A 15,409-nucleotide genomic window follows, 5' to 3' on the forward strand; every position below is an offset into this window, starting at 1 on the left:
TCTCTTGACAATCACTCTACAACATAAGATTCATTCTTAGTGCCCAAGATCTGACTCCCATTCCTATTTTCCTCTGACAGGCTGTCTCCTTCAAAAAGATTTTGTCCAGCTTCCTATTTTTATTCTACCACCAATACACCCAACCCCTCAAAAAACGCATCAAGCAAAAGTATGCATTTTGATGGAATGACAAAAATTGCAGTGACAGTCATTCTGCGTGATAAACAATCACATAGTGATGACAAGCCCTCTGATAAACTCGAAGATCTGCACCAATGCTGTAACTATCTGACACATGATGATGATTAGCATACACATTGATAAACAGATTCATTGTGTTAAATACACATGCTGTGATAATTGCACTCACTTTGCTAAAGACAGGCAATAAATATTTGCTGTAGTAAACACAAATTACACTGTGATAAACACAAACATTCGAAATCTCAGCAGATCAAGGGTTAGCAACTTCCCATGGGCAAAATTTGAAATCAAGTATGCTTTTGAAGGCAATTCAGTTGTGGAAAAATTGCTGAAGAAAAGGTTAAATCCCTTTAGCTACAATTTACCACCTGTCTTCACTGTGGATTCTAGTTTCCTATATCTACCTCAAAATGCAATGAGAAGAGATCCTTTGAAAATCAATCTGTACTACAGCTATGTATAGGTCAGCTATGTGCTATACTGTTACAAATCACACAACTCCAGGTTATAGTCCAACAGGTTTAGTTGGAAGCATTAGCTTTCGGAGTGCCGCTCCTTCATGGTGTCAACCACCTGATGAAGGAGCAGTGCTCCGAAAGCTAGTGCTTCCAACTAAACCTGTTGGACTATAACCTGGAGTTGTGTGATTTGTAACTTTGTACACCCCAGTCCAACACCAGCATTTCCCAATCATGTGCTACATTGTAATAAAATTAACATATTGTAGATGCTAGAAATCTGAAACAAAGAATGCTGGAGAACCAGCAGGTCTGGCAGCAACCATGGAGAGAGAAAAACAGAGTTAATGTTTCCAAGTTTTGTCTGTGTCTTTGAGGATCTGCTATGTTGTACTCAAATGAAAATTCTTGGAACACTGAAGGGTTGCATTTATATTGGATTTTTAGCATAATATACCTCCCCAGGCAGTCACAGGAACATTAAAACACAAAAATTGATGTTAAGGCACACAAACAGATAATAGGATTGATGGAATAAATGGTTAACTATACTTTAACTTGAAGAAAATCTCCTTATGTACTTGCTTAGTAGTTATGTCATGCTGATGTTAGATGAAGAGGAACTGGAGCCTGAGTCTGTCTAGGGTGCCTGAAGATGTCCTCCCTCTATATTCTTTGTACATAGTTAAGTTCAATAAAGTGTTTAGCTGTTTGCACATAAGATGTAGACTGGGTCTTATTAGACAGTGGATAGGCATGAGGCTGGACAAACACAGCAAGCCAGACAGCATCACGAGGTGGAGAATGTGACATTTTGAGTGTAATCTTTCTTCAGGACTGGGCAATCCTGAAAAAGGATTACACCTGAAATGCCAACTTCGCCACCTCCTGATGCTGCTTGGCTTGCTATGTTCTTTCAGCCTCCTGCCGGTCTACTTTGGATTCCAGCATCTGCAATTTTTATTGTCTCTTATTGCTCAGTGGCAGACCATTGCTTGATCATCAGATCTGGAGGCAAATGTTTAGGAGCACCGAAGCCCCAGCAAAGCATGGTGCTTTGGGTGAAGGATAAAGCCAACCCAATAATTCAACGTAGAAGTGAAGGATAAGTCTGACAGGAAACTCCGAGGTGAGATTTCAAGACAAATATACCCCTGAACCTTGGAGAGGGAAAGCTTGCATTCATTGATGAGGTGACACAGGGAATGGATGTGGACAGTGCTGTAGATGTTGAACATTTGGACATTCAGAAAACATTTGATATGGTGCCACATAGCAGGTTTGTCAGTAAATTAGAAATGATTGGCGTTGATGGGTCCTTGGCAGCATAGATTAGAAATCGTCTCAAAGATAGAAAACAGAAGATTGATGTGCATTTCACTGACTGGAGGTGAATTGAGAGCGGTGACCCCCAGGGATCAGTTTTTCTAATTTATGTAAGTGATTTGGAGATCAGCATTGAGGGCAAAATTTATAAATTTGTCGATGATCCTAGGCTGGGGAGAATAGTGAATTGTGAGGATGGCACTGAGCAACTTCAGAAGGACATTGCCAAGTTGGCTAAATGGGTAGACACCTGACAGGTGAATTTCAGTGCACAGAAACGTGAGGTAATGCATTTTGGTAGAAGAAACATGGGCAAACAATGCAGGCTCAATGGAACAGCTTTGAGGTGAGAACAGGAACAGAGAGACCTCGGAGTTCATTTGCATTATTCTCGGAAGGTGGCCAGGCAAATTGAAACAGTTGTTAGGAAGGCTTATAGGGTACTTGGGTTTATACATAGAAACATAAAGCATAAAAGCAAGGAAGTGATGTACAAATCATTGGTCAGACCACATTTGGAGCAATGTGTTCATTTCTGGGCACCTTTCAGAAGGATATTAAAGCCCCGGAGAGAGTGTAAAGGAGATTTACAAAAAAGATATCAAGAATGAGGAATATTAGATACAAGGAAAGATTAGAGAAATTGGACTTATTTTCCTTGGAGCAGGGAAGGTTAAGAGGTGAACTTATTGAGGTGTTTAAAGTTATGAACAATTTTTGAAAGGGTAAAGAAGGATATTCTGTTTCCACTAGCTGGTACGTCAGTAACTAGGAATCACAATTTCAAGATAGTCAGCAAGAGAGCTACGAGTGAGATTAAGAGAAACTTCTTTACTCAGAGAGTTGTTAAGATTTGGAGTGTGCTGCCTTGGAGAGTAGTGGAAGCAGGGTTTCAAGGTTTCAAAAGAGATCTGGATCTATATTTAAAAGTGAATTTAGAATGCTACAGAGATAGGGCTGGAGAATGGGACTAGCTGGGTAGCTTTTTCAGGAGCCGGTACAGACATGATGGGTTAAATAGCCTTTACTGTAAAATTCTACGATTCATATAAAAAGGTGAAAAACTGCAGGAGAAAACCCAGAACAGGGATTGCAACAAGAAAAATTAATCAGCCACAGTGAGTTATAAATTCTCATAGATCATAAACTTTACAGAAAGGGAGACGCATGAGGGAGAAAACTGGGGTAGTGCTAAAAAAATGCAGGCAAGAAAAGTAGCCCTTTGGTTACCATACCAAATATAGCCTTGTCTTTATCAGACCACCCTCCAGAGCACAGCGACCAAGCTGTGTTGGTTTAATTTGGTAGATACCTTATTGACTCAGACCTCAATGGAAAACTGGGTAAAGACCACATCCCTGTATTTTTCTATGTGATTAGTGGAAGTGCCAATGCTGCTTTCACCAAAAAAGACATCTCAGAATAGACTGCAACATCCAATGATGTAATTAAAGCCTTCAACTCCTGTTTTGGTTCAAATCATTGCAGATCAGGCATAGATTAATTGGAACAACCAGGAGACCGAAGGAACTATTGATCCTTTTATGAATGTTTTATACCAACCCTTAGATAATTGACAATCTGGAACCTTGAAAGAAGAGCTCATATGGAAAAACATTTTAATAGGATGAATGCATGATGAAGCTTTATCACAATTTTTACTGTCTAAAGAAGTCCTTATGTCATTAGCAGCAATACAGCTCACCAGACAGTTTGAGCTTCATAACAATCCACTTGAAGGAACAGAGAATTTACTTGGAATCAATTCACTGATTCCGTGCATGTTGTTGATCAAAGGATTACTAATGTGATGGGAAGACAGTAACCACAAGAACAAGAGGGTGCTGATTCCTACCATTGCTTCTTTTGTGTGCTGTGATGGGAAAACTCCACATTGTCGCCAAACCTGCCTGGCCTGCAATGCTGAATATCATGTATAAGATCTTGGAACAGAAGTACACTATTCAATACATTGGCTCTACTCTGCCATTAAACGAGGTCATGGCTGAGCTTATAACCCTTAAATCCTACATTTCTGCCTTTTCCTCATAATCTCTGATTCCATTACTGATTAACAATCTACAAATCTCAGCCGTGAATATACATAATAGCCTTCTGTGTTAAGAATTTCACAGATTCAGAACACTGAGAAAAAAATTCCTCCACATCTCTGTGTTAATGTGCAACTCCTTATTCTGAAATTATGCCCTCAGTCCTAGACATCACACAAGGGGCAAAGAAAACTTTTGATATCTATCCTGTCAAATCTCCTACGAATTTTGTATGTTTCAATGAGGCCACCTTCATCTTCTAAATTCTAATGAGTACATGCTCAATCTACGCAATCTATTTAAATAAGACAGTCCTCCACACTGCTATTAATGTTGTGATCCTTCAGTGCCTCCAATGCCAGAATATTTTTCCTTACATAAGAGGCTCAAAACCATTCACAGTATTCCAGCTGTGGTCTGACTAGTGCCTTGTACAAATTTAGCAAAACCTCCCTATTTTTATATTCCATTTCCTTTGAAATTAAGGCCAAAATTCCATTTGCTTTCCCAATTGGACCAAAGGATCTGTTTCTGTGCTGTATATCTCTATAACTATGAGATAAGAGCCCATGGTACCCATGTTGGTAGATTAGTATGGAGAGAGATTGGCTCACAAATAAATGACAGAGAATTCGGATAAGTGGGCCATCTTCTGGATGGTAACCTATAACTAGTGGTGTGCTACTGGTATCAGTGCTGGAGCCACAATTATTTATAATATATATTGACTTGGATAAAGAAAGTGCATGTAATATAGCCAAGTTTGCAGATGATGCAAAGATTTTGCAGAGGGCTATATTCTCCTTGTGTCTGCGTGTGTTTCCTCCAGGTGCTCTGGTTTCCTCCCACAATCCAAAGGTGTGCAGGTCAGGTGAATTGACCATGCTAAATTGCCCACAGTGTTAGGTGTGTTAGTCAGGGGTAAATATAGGATAGGTGAATGGGTTTGGGTGGTTTTCTCTTCAAAAGGCTGGTATGGATTTGTTGGGTCGAAGGGCCTGTTTCCACACTGTAGAGAATCTAATCTAATCATCTAAAGAAGTTGGATCCAAGCTTTTTGTAACTCTTTTCATGAAGACTCCCGAGTCTCTCTGTTCTGTGGCTTTCTGCAGTTTTCGCCATTTTAAAACATATTCACTTCCTCTATTATTTCGGCCAAAGTGTGTGCTGTCATGTTTCACCACATCATATTGTGTTCCAAGTCTTTTGCCACTCGTTTAACCTGCCTATAGCCCTCTGCAAAATCTTTGTATCATCTGCAAACTTGGCTATATTACATTGACTTTCTTTATCCAAGTTAATATATATGGTAAATAATTGTGGGCCCAGCACTGTTACCAGTGGCACACCACTAGTTACAGGTTACCATCCAGAAGATGGCACATTTATCCAAATTCTCTGTCATTTATTAGTGAGCTAACCTCTCTCCATACTAATCTACCAGCATGGCCACCATAGGCTCTTATCTCATAGTCATAGAGATATACAGCACAGAAACAGACCCTTTGGTCCAACTCGTCCACGCCAACCAGATATCCTAAACCTAATCTAGAACCATCTCATGGAATACAGGGAGGACTAGTCATTTGGATACAGAACTAGCTTGAAGCTGAAGATAGAGGGTGGTAGTGGAGGGTTGTTTTTCAAACTGGAGGCCTGTGACTAGTGGAGTGCCATAAGGATTGGTGCTGGATCCACTACTTTTCATCATTTATGTAAGTGATTTGGATATGAACATAGGAGGTACAGTTAATAAGTTTGCAGATGACACCAAAATTGGAGGTGTAGTGGACAGCAAAGAAGGTTACCTCAGAGAACAATGGGATCTTAATCAGATGGGCCAATGGGCTGAGAAGTGGCAGATGGAGTTTAATTTAGATGAATGTGACGTGCTGCATTTTGGGAAAGCAAATCAGAGCAGGACCTATACACTTAATGGTAAGGTCCTAGGAAGTGTTGCGGAACAAAAGAGACCTTGGAGTGCAGGTTCATAGCTCATTGAAAGTAGAGTCGCAGGTAGATAGGATGGTGAAGAAGATGTTTGTTATGCTTTTCTTTATTGGTCAGAGAGTTAGGAATATAAGAGTTGGCAGGTCATGTTGCGGCTGCACAGGACATTGATTAGGTCACTTTTGGAATATTGCGTGCAATTCTGGTCTCTTTCATATCGGAAGGAGAAACTTGAAAAGGGTTCAGAAAAGATTTACCATGATGTTGCCAGGGTTGAAGGTTTTGAGCTATAGGGAGAAGCTGAATAGCTGGGGCTGTTTTCCTTGGAGTGTTGAAGGCTGAAGGGTGACCTTATAGAGGTTTATAAAATCATGAGGGGCTTGGATAGGATAAATAGACAAGGTCTTTTCCCTGGGATGGGCATAGGTTTAGGGTGAGAGGGGGAAGATATAAAAGGGACCTAAGGGGCTACTTTTTCATGCAGAGGGTAGTGCGTGTATGGAATGAGCTGCCAGAGGAAGTATAGAGGCAAGTACGATTGCAACATTTAAAAGACATCTGGATATGTATATGAATAGGAAAGGTTTAAAGGGATATGGGCCAAGTGCTGGCAAATGGGGCTAGATTAGGTTGGGATATCTGGTTGACATGGATGAGTTGGACCGAAGGGTCTGTTCCCGTGCTGTACACCTCTATGACTCTATGACATTTACCAGCACTTTCCATACTGTGGGGAATCTAATCTCTAAACTAATCTAATATGTGCCCTGAGAATCATTGAGTTAGGCTTGCTCTTTCATCATGCGTGTGATGAAGGACAATTCTAGGTTGTCAGCACTTGACTCGGTGCATGGCTGGGTTTCAAGGAAGGCACCAGTGTTGGGGATGTCCTGGCAGCGGTGAGAAATTCTGCTTACGCTGAGTGTGTGTTGATACTATGGCTTTAGGAGGTCTATTTTGTCCTTTCTGTTTGAAGTGAGGTTTTGAGCCAGGAGATGAGCTGTTTATTCAAAACCAATAAAGCAAACAGCTTGTGAGGCCTTGGTTTTTTTTGAGAGTTAGGACAACAGAAGCAGAATGAAGGGGTGGAGCCAGGCTCCCACTGAACCAGCGTTTTAGTTTACCTTTCAGCAGTTGTTGGGGTTTGAAGTTGGCCATGGAAACTGGTACATCTCTTTGTCAGTCTCAGCAAAAAGCTGGCGTTCTCTCTGTTGCCAGAATTGAACGTGAGACAATCTGTTTTACTGACTTTGCTTTTGCCAAGGGTGGGTTTATGGGATGTTACTATATTGGATTAGTTGCTGTTTAGTAGTTAAATGAGTTGTTATTTCAATTCTTTTTTCTTTTTTTCTGTGTTTTAACTGGGGGTAAATATCAAGTGTGTTATGCTTAAAGCCGAGTAATGTGACCAATTGAATTACATCTGCAACTCAGCACCTTATATTTGTCTTTATATAAGATAAAAGTTAGGTGTATGCTACATCCTGGGTATATTTGAAGGGGGTTTTATCTGGTCCATACAAGTGGGAGAATTGGACAAGTGAGGTGCCATAGTAACGTGGTGCATAGGTAATAAGGTAAGTTTGGGAAGATGGTGCAAGAAAATCATCCTGGAGTGACATCCTCCTGACCAAAATTATGATGAGCCAATTTCTGGTAAGATTTGCTCCTACAGTTCATAATTAGCTTACAACAACACAGATGTATTTTTGACCAAATTTGGCTTTAGTGGCTGTCTCTTTAAAAATGTGAAATAGTGTTCAATGTAACACATAGCAAAAACCCAGAGGCAGTTAAAGAAGGGAGATCAATTACCCAGACTGTATCAGTCTGAAAAGATTTTAATGCCACTGTTTTTGTTAAAAGGTCAACATAAAAGGGTAAATTGCACTTTGTACCATCACTGGACATTTTGAGCAACTTTGCACTTTTGCAGTGTAATCAATTACAATTTGGGAAATGCAGCAGTCAATTAATATAGAGTAAGCTTCCATAACCAGCAATGTGGCTAATAATATGATTATCTCTCTTGGTGATGTTGATTGAGGGATGAATCTTGGCCAGAACCTTGGGAAAACACCTCCTGTTCTCTTTGAAAAATAATATTTTATATCCACCACTGGACCTGAAGGATGGCTCAGCTGACAGTACAGTGGTCCCTCACTGCTGCACTTGCACGTTGGTCTCAGTTTTTGCATTTAATTTCTGGAGTGGGACTGAAACTAAAAATTTTTGTTCTGGGGTGAGATTGCTACTATCTGAACCATGGCTGAAAAAAATAGCATGGTCATCCTGAAGCCTCATCTAATTATCCCAAGCAGCATCTAATTTTTAAAACTGCATTATCTGGATATAGCTCAAGTGGGTGTCACTGGCAAATTGGCATTTGTTGCCTACCCCTAATGCCAGTAGAAATCTGATGGTTTTTTTTTACTGCAGTTTTAACAAAGAGCATTCCATTGCCAACCCACTGTACTGAAGTAAACACAAAAAAAAGATAAACCTTTTTACGTGGGACTAAGAGGAGTGGGGACATTTCTTTTGCCTCAGCTGCGTAGGTCAGATCCTACCTTCCTACACAGGCAGTAGGAATGAAATTCTTCCCTGACTCTTTACTTGCAGCCACTCTCTGGGTCAGAACATTTTCACCAGGTATCACCTGCTGGCTAGCATTTTCATCTGTTTCAGGAGGCGGTTTGGGGCCCTGGAACTGAAATATCCCTGGTTTCAACTTTGGTTGTGCTTGACGCATTCCCTGCTCTCTCTAAGCTCACTCCCAGCTCTGCTGTCTTCACATTTGTTTTGTCCCAAATTTATCACAATGGAATGTATAAAGTTTACTGTTTGTAACCTTTCTCTCAGGAGATGAGGCAATTTAAGTATCTGGATATATCGTGATGGATTAAGTCTCTTAAATTTGGTTTGTTCACATTATTCTCGAGATGGTATAGCTTGAGATGCATATTTCATGTTGAGTTCCTGGAAGTGTACACAAAATTGTCTTGTGGATCCTACTGTAGTCAATATTGAAATGATGCGAATACGAGCACATTGGCTTGTGACATTTCACAGTGGCTCAGTGGTTAGCACTACTGCCTCCCACCACCAGGGTCCTAGGTTCGATTCTAGCCTCTGGTGATTGTCTGTGTGGAGTTTGTATATTCTGCATGGGTTTCTTCCCACAGTCCAAAGATACGCAGGTCAGGTGAATTGGCTATGCTAAATTGCCCATAGTGTTAGGTGCATTAGTCAAAGGGAAATGGGTTTGGGTAGGTTGCCCTTCAGAGGGTCGGTGTGGACTGGTTGGGCCGAAGGGCCTGTTTCCACACTGTAGGGAATCTAATCTTTATTGCCCATGTATTTTTATATGTGTTAATTTATAAAATAGCACTCATAATGCAACATAATGTAAATTCTGAAATGATGGCACTCAATGAAATGAGTTATTCATTTAAACAATAATTAATATAGTGGAACTTTAACATTGAAAAATGCATTCTATTATTAATTAAATCAGCTGTGGTTGATTCCTAACTTACACTTGCAAAATCTCTTATCATGCCAAGAATAAAGTTGTGTCAGCAATTGTTTAGAAACATCCTAATTAGCAATTAAATTGGTAATTTTGAACTCCATATGGAAATATTACTTTCCCAAACTAAGCAAAAGTTGGATAATTGAGAATGCTACAAGGATAGTTTTTTAAAAAAATCTGCTGAAGCTACAACATTTGTCTTAAAGTAGGAGATAATTTTTCTGAGATAATAAAGTGACTTCAGCGACACAATCGCAGCAATGAGATCTTCATTTTTAGTAGCATACGGTAATAAATATGAATTCACGAACTGATTCAAACCCTGAAATAATTCTTGTTCCAATGTATATGACAGTGGGCTTATCAGGATGTTTGCACTGGACTTTACTCAATATAAGTAAAATTGCATGAGACTGAAAACTTCTAATGTTAATACTCCCCCTCTCTGTGGTGCAAGCATGCTAAGGTGCCTCCCAGTGGTTGATTTTATATTGCAAGCCCTTGAACAGAGATGTCAAAATATTTTGTGGATGGATATAATGTTTAATTTTTGAAGTCTTAATTATATTTTAATTTCTATAATGAGAATTTAATTTAATTTTTTTCTAAAATCATTAACTATGCTTACACAGCTGTTTATCAGATAGAATTCCTCCTGAATTAATCATGAAAAGTTAACACGCATCTGTTAAATTGTTCTTTCCTAGTTACCTGGTGTTTTGTCAATCACTTCTGCATGTGCAGAGTTCAAACGTTATTTCTTCACATGCTAAGTGGAAAATCATTCACTAATGAAAAATATTCATTAGAATTTCAATTTGTAGGGTGATTGTAATTTGAAATGCAATGATTATGTAGGATGAGGCCAGTACTTTAATCAGAATTTGTCAGTACTTTGGTGTTAACCTATGGTCCAACAGTCATATGTTTGAAATGCAAATGTACATTGCTAACTGCTTTGATTAGACATGCAAATAACTACTCAGTTATGCATGTATGGTTACTAAATGCTATTAGACTTGCGGATCACCAGTGTATACTCTATCTGATTAATGATGCAGTATATCTCCTTTGGTCACCATTGATTACAAGGGTATTCGCATTATTTCGTTGCTATGTGAGGAACTTCTCCTTTCTCTAATGCAAACTGGAGTCTAATTTTGAATCTAGAGTTGAAATTTTGCTCTGACCAGCGTGTATACAAAATTAACTCATTTACCAGTAGCCCTCAAATTTGATCACTGTGATATCTCCCCTTCATCCCAGAATAATAATCTCCTTTTATGCTCCAATTAATAGCAGTCTCTTCTTAGGTTGAAACAAATAGGACTTGAGTGTATCCTGTGTTCTCTGGGATTGGATTCCAAACTCAAGATACAATTCCCACCTCAGGCGACTCTCTGTGTGGAGTTTGCACATTCTCCCGATGTCTGCGTGGGTTTTCTCTATGGGGGTTCGTTTTTCTCCCACAATCCAAAAATGTGCAGGTTATGTGAATTGGCCAGGCTAAATTGCCCATAATGTTAGGTGAAGGGGTAAATGTAGGGGAACGGGTCTGGGTGGGTTACGCTTCGGCGTGTTGGTGTGGACTTGTTGGGCCGAAGGGCCTGTTTCCACACTGTAAGTAATCTAATCTAATCTAATCTAATCTAATATTGGCTGTCAAAATTACATAGCAATCATTAGGATGCAGTTGTATTGCCACGTTAATATTGATGTAAAATAATTCTGGGTATGTGTTACATGATGATCCCTGATTAAATTCTGATCATGTGGACACCATCATTAAGGTATCTGGACATGAACACCTATTTTCACCTCCACAACCTCAATTAACTCCACTCCCCCTCAGGTCATTGGCTGTTGAAATCTTCATCCATGCCTTTGGTACATGTAGACTTGGCTCTTCCAACACACTGCTTCTTGGCATTCTACTAAACTGTATTTCACTTTTCTGTTTTCTATCCTTCCATATTCTACTCTTCTTAAATTTAAGGTCATTCCTTACATGTCCGTGCTCCTGCCAAGTCTGATTTTCTCAAGATCTCTGAAGATTAGATTACTTAAAGTGTGGAAACAGGCCCTTCGGCCCAACAAGTCCACACCGACCTGCCGAAGCGTGACCCACCCAGACCCATTCCCCTACATTTACACCTTCACCTAACACTAGGGGCAATTTAGCATGGCCAATTCACCCAACATGCACATTTTTGGATTGTGGGAGGAAACCGGAGCACCCGGAGGAAACCCACGCAGACATGAGGAGAATGTGCAAACACAGAGCGTCGCCTGAGGCGGGAATTGAGGCTGTGAGGCTGCAGTGCTAACCACTGTGCCACCGTGCTGCCCAAACCACTGTAATTGCTGATCAACATTGACTTCCAGTTAAGGGACACCTTGACTTCAAGTTGTCATCCTTGTTTTCAAATCCCTCCATGATCGTGCCCCTCACTATCTTTGTAATCTCCTCCAACCCCACATTCCTCTGAGATATTGTCACTCATCTAAATCTGCCATTTGAGGATCCCCAGTTTTAAATGCTGCACAGTATGTGGCTGTACCTTCAAATGATTCCACCTTTAACTCATGAATTTTGTCCCACTTCTTTGATCAAACACTTGGCCAGTTGTCCTCATGTAGTTTAGTGCCAAATTTTGTTTTGGAGCATTTTTTTGAAATGACAATAGGATATTTTATGAAATTAAAGATATTCTATAGATACAAGTTGTTGTGAGGTGTTGGAAGTAGAGTGGATTTCTGAAGAACTGGAGCAATTCCTAACTGAGTTCCAGAATGCACTAAAGTTGAATGACTTTTGGTCTATGCTAAGCTACTCTCCCAACCTTTTGGTTCAGTAGTGTGTTGGAGGGTAACTCTAATCCATTCTCTATTTTAAAATTACAAAACGACAGCCACAGGAAAAAGCAGAGTTTTTACACAAAACATAACTCACTTGACTCGGACTGGTAATGCAATATAAGTGCAGCCTTGCATGTCTGTTGTCCTCTCTGATGCTAGGAAGCATGGTAAGATGTGTAAAATCTCTGAGCTTGCAAGCCGCAGAACTGTGCACTCAATAAGAAAACCACAATTGGTTTAAATCTGTATATGAATAATTGTTATTGGTTGTTCCATCCTGTGCAGTTGGCACCTCTCCACCTCAGAACCAGCCTCATCAAATAAGATACATGAAGTTTTGAGATGGGTCCTGTTAAAATTAAGTAGGCACACATGCAAATTTCTATTGTCTATTTTTTGAGTGTATAACAGAAAAAGAAAGCAAGTTATCATCTGCTGCATTTATGGACTATTACCAGAAAATATTCAGTAATTGATTTTAGTATGTGCCCATTAACATCAGTGAGTCCATTTGTCCTTAAAGGAACATTTCAATTTGCACGTTTTATAAATACACACATATATATAAAACATCATCACTCTAACAGTATGAGAGGTTGAGCAATAATAAAATGACAGGATTATCATTATCTCATTTGATTTCTAAAACAAAATTTATCCCCAAAGAATCACAATTAAAGCAGGCAAAATATTTGATGTCTGGAAAAATTTGAGGTCCTGTCTCCCTGATAAAAAAAAATCAAATCCAACAGTGGCATCTAAATTGAATAATCCCTGTGTATACTGATTCCTTATGGAGTAGTAATCCATTATCATTCCATTTAAGTAGGATTCAGAGCCATGTTTTAAATGCAACCAATAAGTTCACTGAAACACTCCCTGGAACCCAGTGTGGCATAGCTCTATGGCATTTATTCGTCACTCAGAATCACTCACCTTAATGGAAGGAGAATGCAAAATCAAAGCTGTCCTTATTTCCAAAATGGTTAATGTAACATTTCTAACTAACAGCACAAACCTGAATCAGGGTTAATGCAGGCCAAGTATACACAGTCAGTTTATTTTAGAAGGGTTTCGTTTTAATGCTTTACGTGATGACTATGAGATCCAAAAAATATATAAATTCCCCTGCGCATAAAAATAATCTAGGCTTCCCTTCCTCTGCCTTTGTTGGTCAGTCAGCCCTGAGTCAAGCATCACTGGATGCTGGCGTTGTGATTCCCTCAAACGAATGAGGTATTTAGCCTGAAACTCCATACAGACAAGCACCAGATGCAACAGATCAATGAATGCTTGCATATGTCAATTGCTGTCAGCATCAAGTACTGACTATTCAGTTTGTTTTTTCTTTCAGAATTTATTTTCTGTAAACCTTAGTCTGTAAAGTTCTGAGACATGCAAATTGAACATTCTACCTTTTTTTCCCTCGTTCACATCGGAGTACTGCTTTTGCCTGAAGGTTCATGTAAGCTTGGGATATCAGTATAACTAATGTGCTCATTGTGAGTCTGTGGAGCCTTCTGCTGTTGTTACTGCTGCTGCTGCTGCTGCTGCTGTTTTACTTGCAGACTGTCTCTCCTCCTCACTCCTTCCCTTTCTGTTTGCTATCTCTCGTGCTCTCTCTCTCTTTCTCTCCTCTCCCATACAGCAATTCATTCCTACTGCCCGAGGAGCCTTGAATCACACTGACAGCTTCAGGAGAGTGCCTAGGGATGGTTGGAGTCCAACAATAAACAACATAAGAGAAGGAAAACCAAGCAATCAATTAAGGGATTGTTCTCTTATAAATCATCTCTACAAGGCTGGCATCCCTGTGGACACTGAATAGAGCATTTACACGAGCAAACGGACTGCAATCTGCTTCGTGGTTTGAGTGTTTCATCACAAATATTGTCAGCTGAAGAACCCTTATTACGATTGGTTGGATCTATTATCCCTCCCACTCTGCCTTTCCATCCCCGCTGCTTCCAAACAGACGAAGGTTTCTTGATGGTGCTGTGGAAGTCAAAAGCAAGAGTTTCCTTCTGTCTGCTGTGAAAGGTTTTGTTTCCACTCAAAAGGGACAGTGCAGACCAGCCAAAGCTGAGCTCTTAGGATAAAGTCAAAACAACTGTGTGATGAACTGAAGCTCTCAGTGCACTAAGCAGCTGGAAGACTGGTAAAATTATACACATACAAACATAAATAAAGATATGGATGAGAAGGAGAACAGCACAGGCAGTGTGGGGAGCCTGCAGCCTTCCAGTATCCACGTTTTTGCCAACACTTCATCCCTTCATGGAATCAGGCATATATTTGTTTATGGACCAATGACCATGCGTCGATTCATGTGGACTGTGGTATTTCTTGGCTCTCTGGGCCTACTTGTGGTGGAGTGTGCAGAGCGGGTGGCATTTTACTTTTCATACCCGCACGTTGCCAAGCTGGAAGAGGTAGCCGCAAACAACCTGGTCTTTCCCGCTGTTACTATCTGCAACTTGAATGAGTTTCGCTTTTCAAAGCTGACGGTAAATGATCTCTACCATGCTGGTGAACTCCTGGGACTGCTCAATGTGCACCTCGAGATCCAGAGCCCCCACATGGCTGATCCCAATGTGCTAAAAGCCCTTAAAGAGAAGGCTGATTTCACACATTACAAACCGAGGGTGTTCAACATGCGAGAGTTTTATGACCGAGTTGGCCACAGCCTCAAGGATATGATGCTGTACTGTAAGTTCCGGGGAGTTCGATGTACTCATAAAGACTTCAAAACTGTGAGTAAAAGTTTTCTTAGGGCCCATCTCAGTCATTCCACTTTATTCTATTTCCATCATCCTTCCTGGTTGTCCTGTGACATAAATACAAATCTCATCAGAGGGACGAGGGAAATGATTAATTAGTGACACATATTGGATCTTGATATTTTCCATACTGACTTGTTAAGAATAATTAATAAGCAATTTGTTTCCACTGTGGAGACAGTGATACCAAAATGCAGCATGTTTTCTTTGCTATTAGTAGAAATCTAGGAATAAGAAAGCAAAACT

At 40.0% G+C, this 15,409-nt stretch overlaps 1 protein-coding gene across 1 annotated transcript in view; it reads left to right on the plus strand.

The window, feature by feature from the left end:
* The first annotated feature begins 14,575 nt into the window (after nucleotides 1-14,575).
* The window catches only part of asic2 (acid-sensing (proton-gated) ion channel 2), a 1,251,959-nt gene continuing 1,251,125 nt past the window's right edge, over nucleotides 14,576-15,409 (plus strand). Inside the window, exon 1 of the mRNA XM_060848556.1 lies at nucleotides 14,576-15,136. Coding sequence (XP_060704539.1) covers nucleotides 14,576-15,136 — 561 coding nt within the window. The remainder of the gene's footprint in view (nucleotides 15,137-15,409) is intronic.

The sequence above is a fragment of the Hemiscyllium ocellatum genome, chromosome 32 (assembly GCF_020745735.1).
Source record: "Hemiscyllium ocellatum isolate sHemOce1 chromosome 32, sHemOce1.pat.X.cur, whole genome shotgun sequence".
Classification (NCBI taxonomy): domain Eukaryota; kingdom Metazoa; phylum Chordata; class Chondrichthyes; order Orectolobiformes; family Hemiscylliidae; genus Hemiscyllium; species Hemiscyllium ocellatum.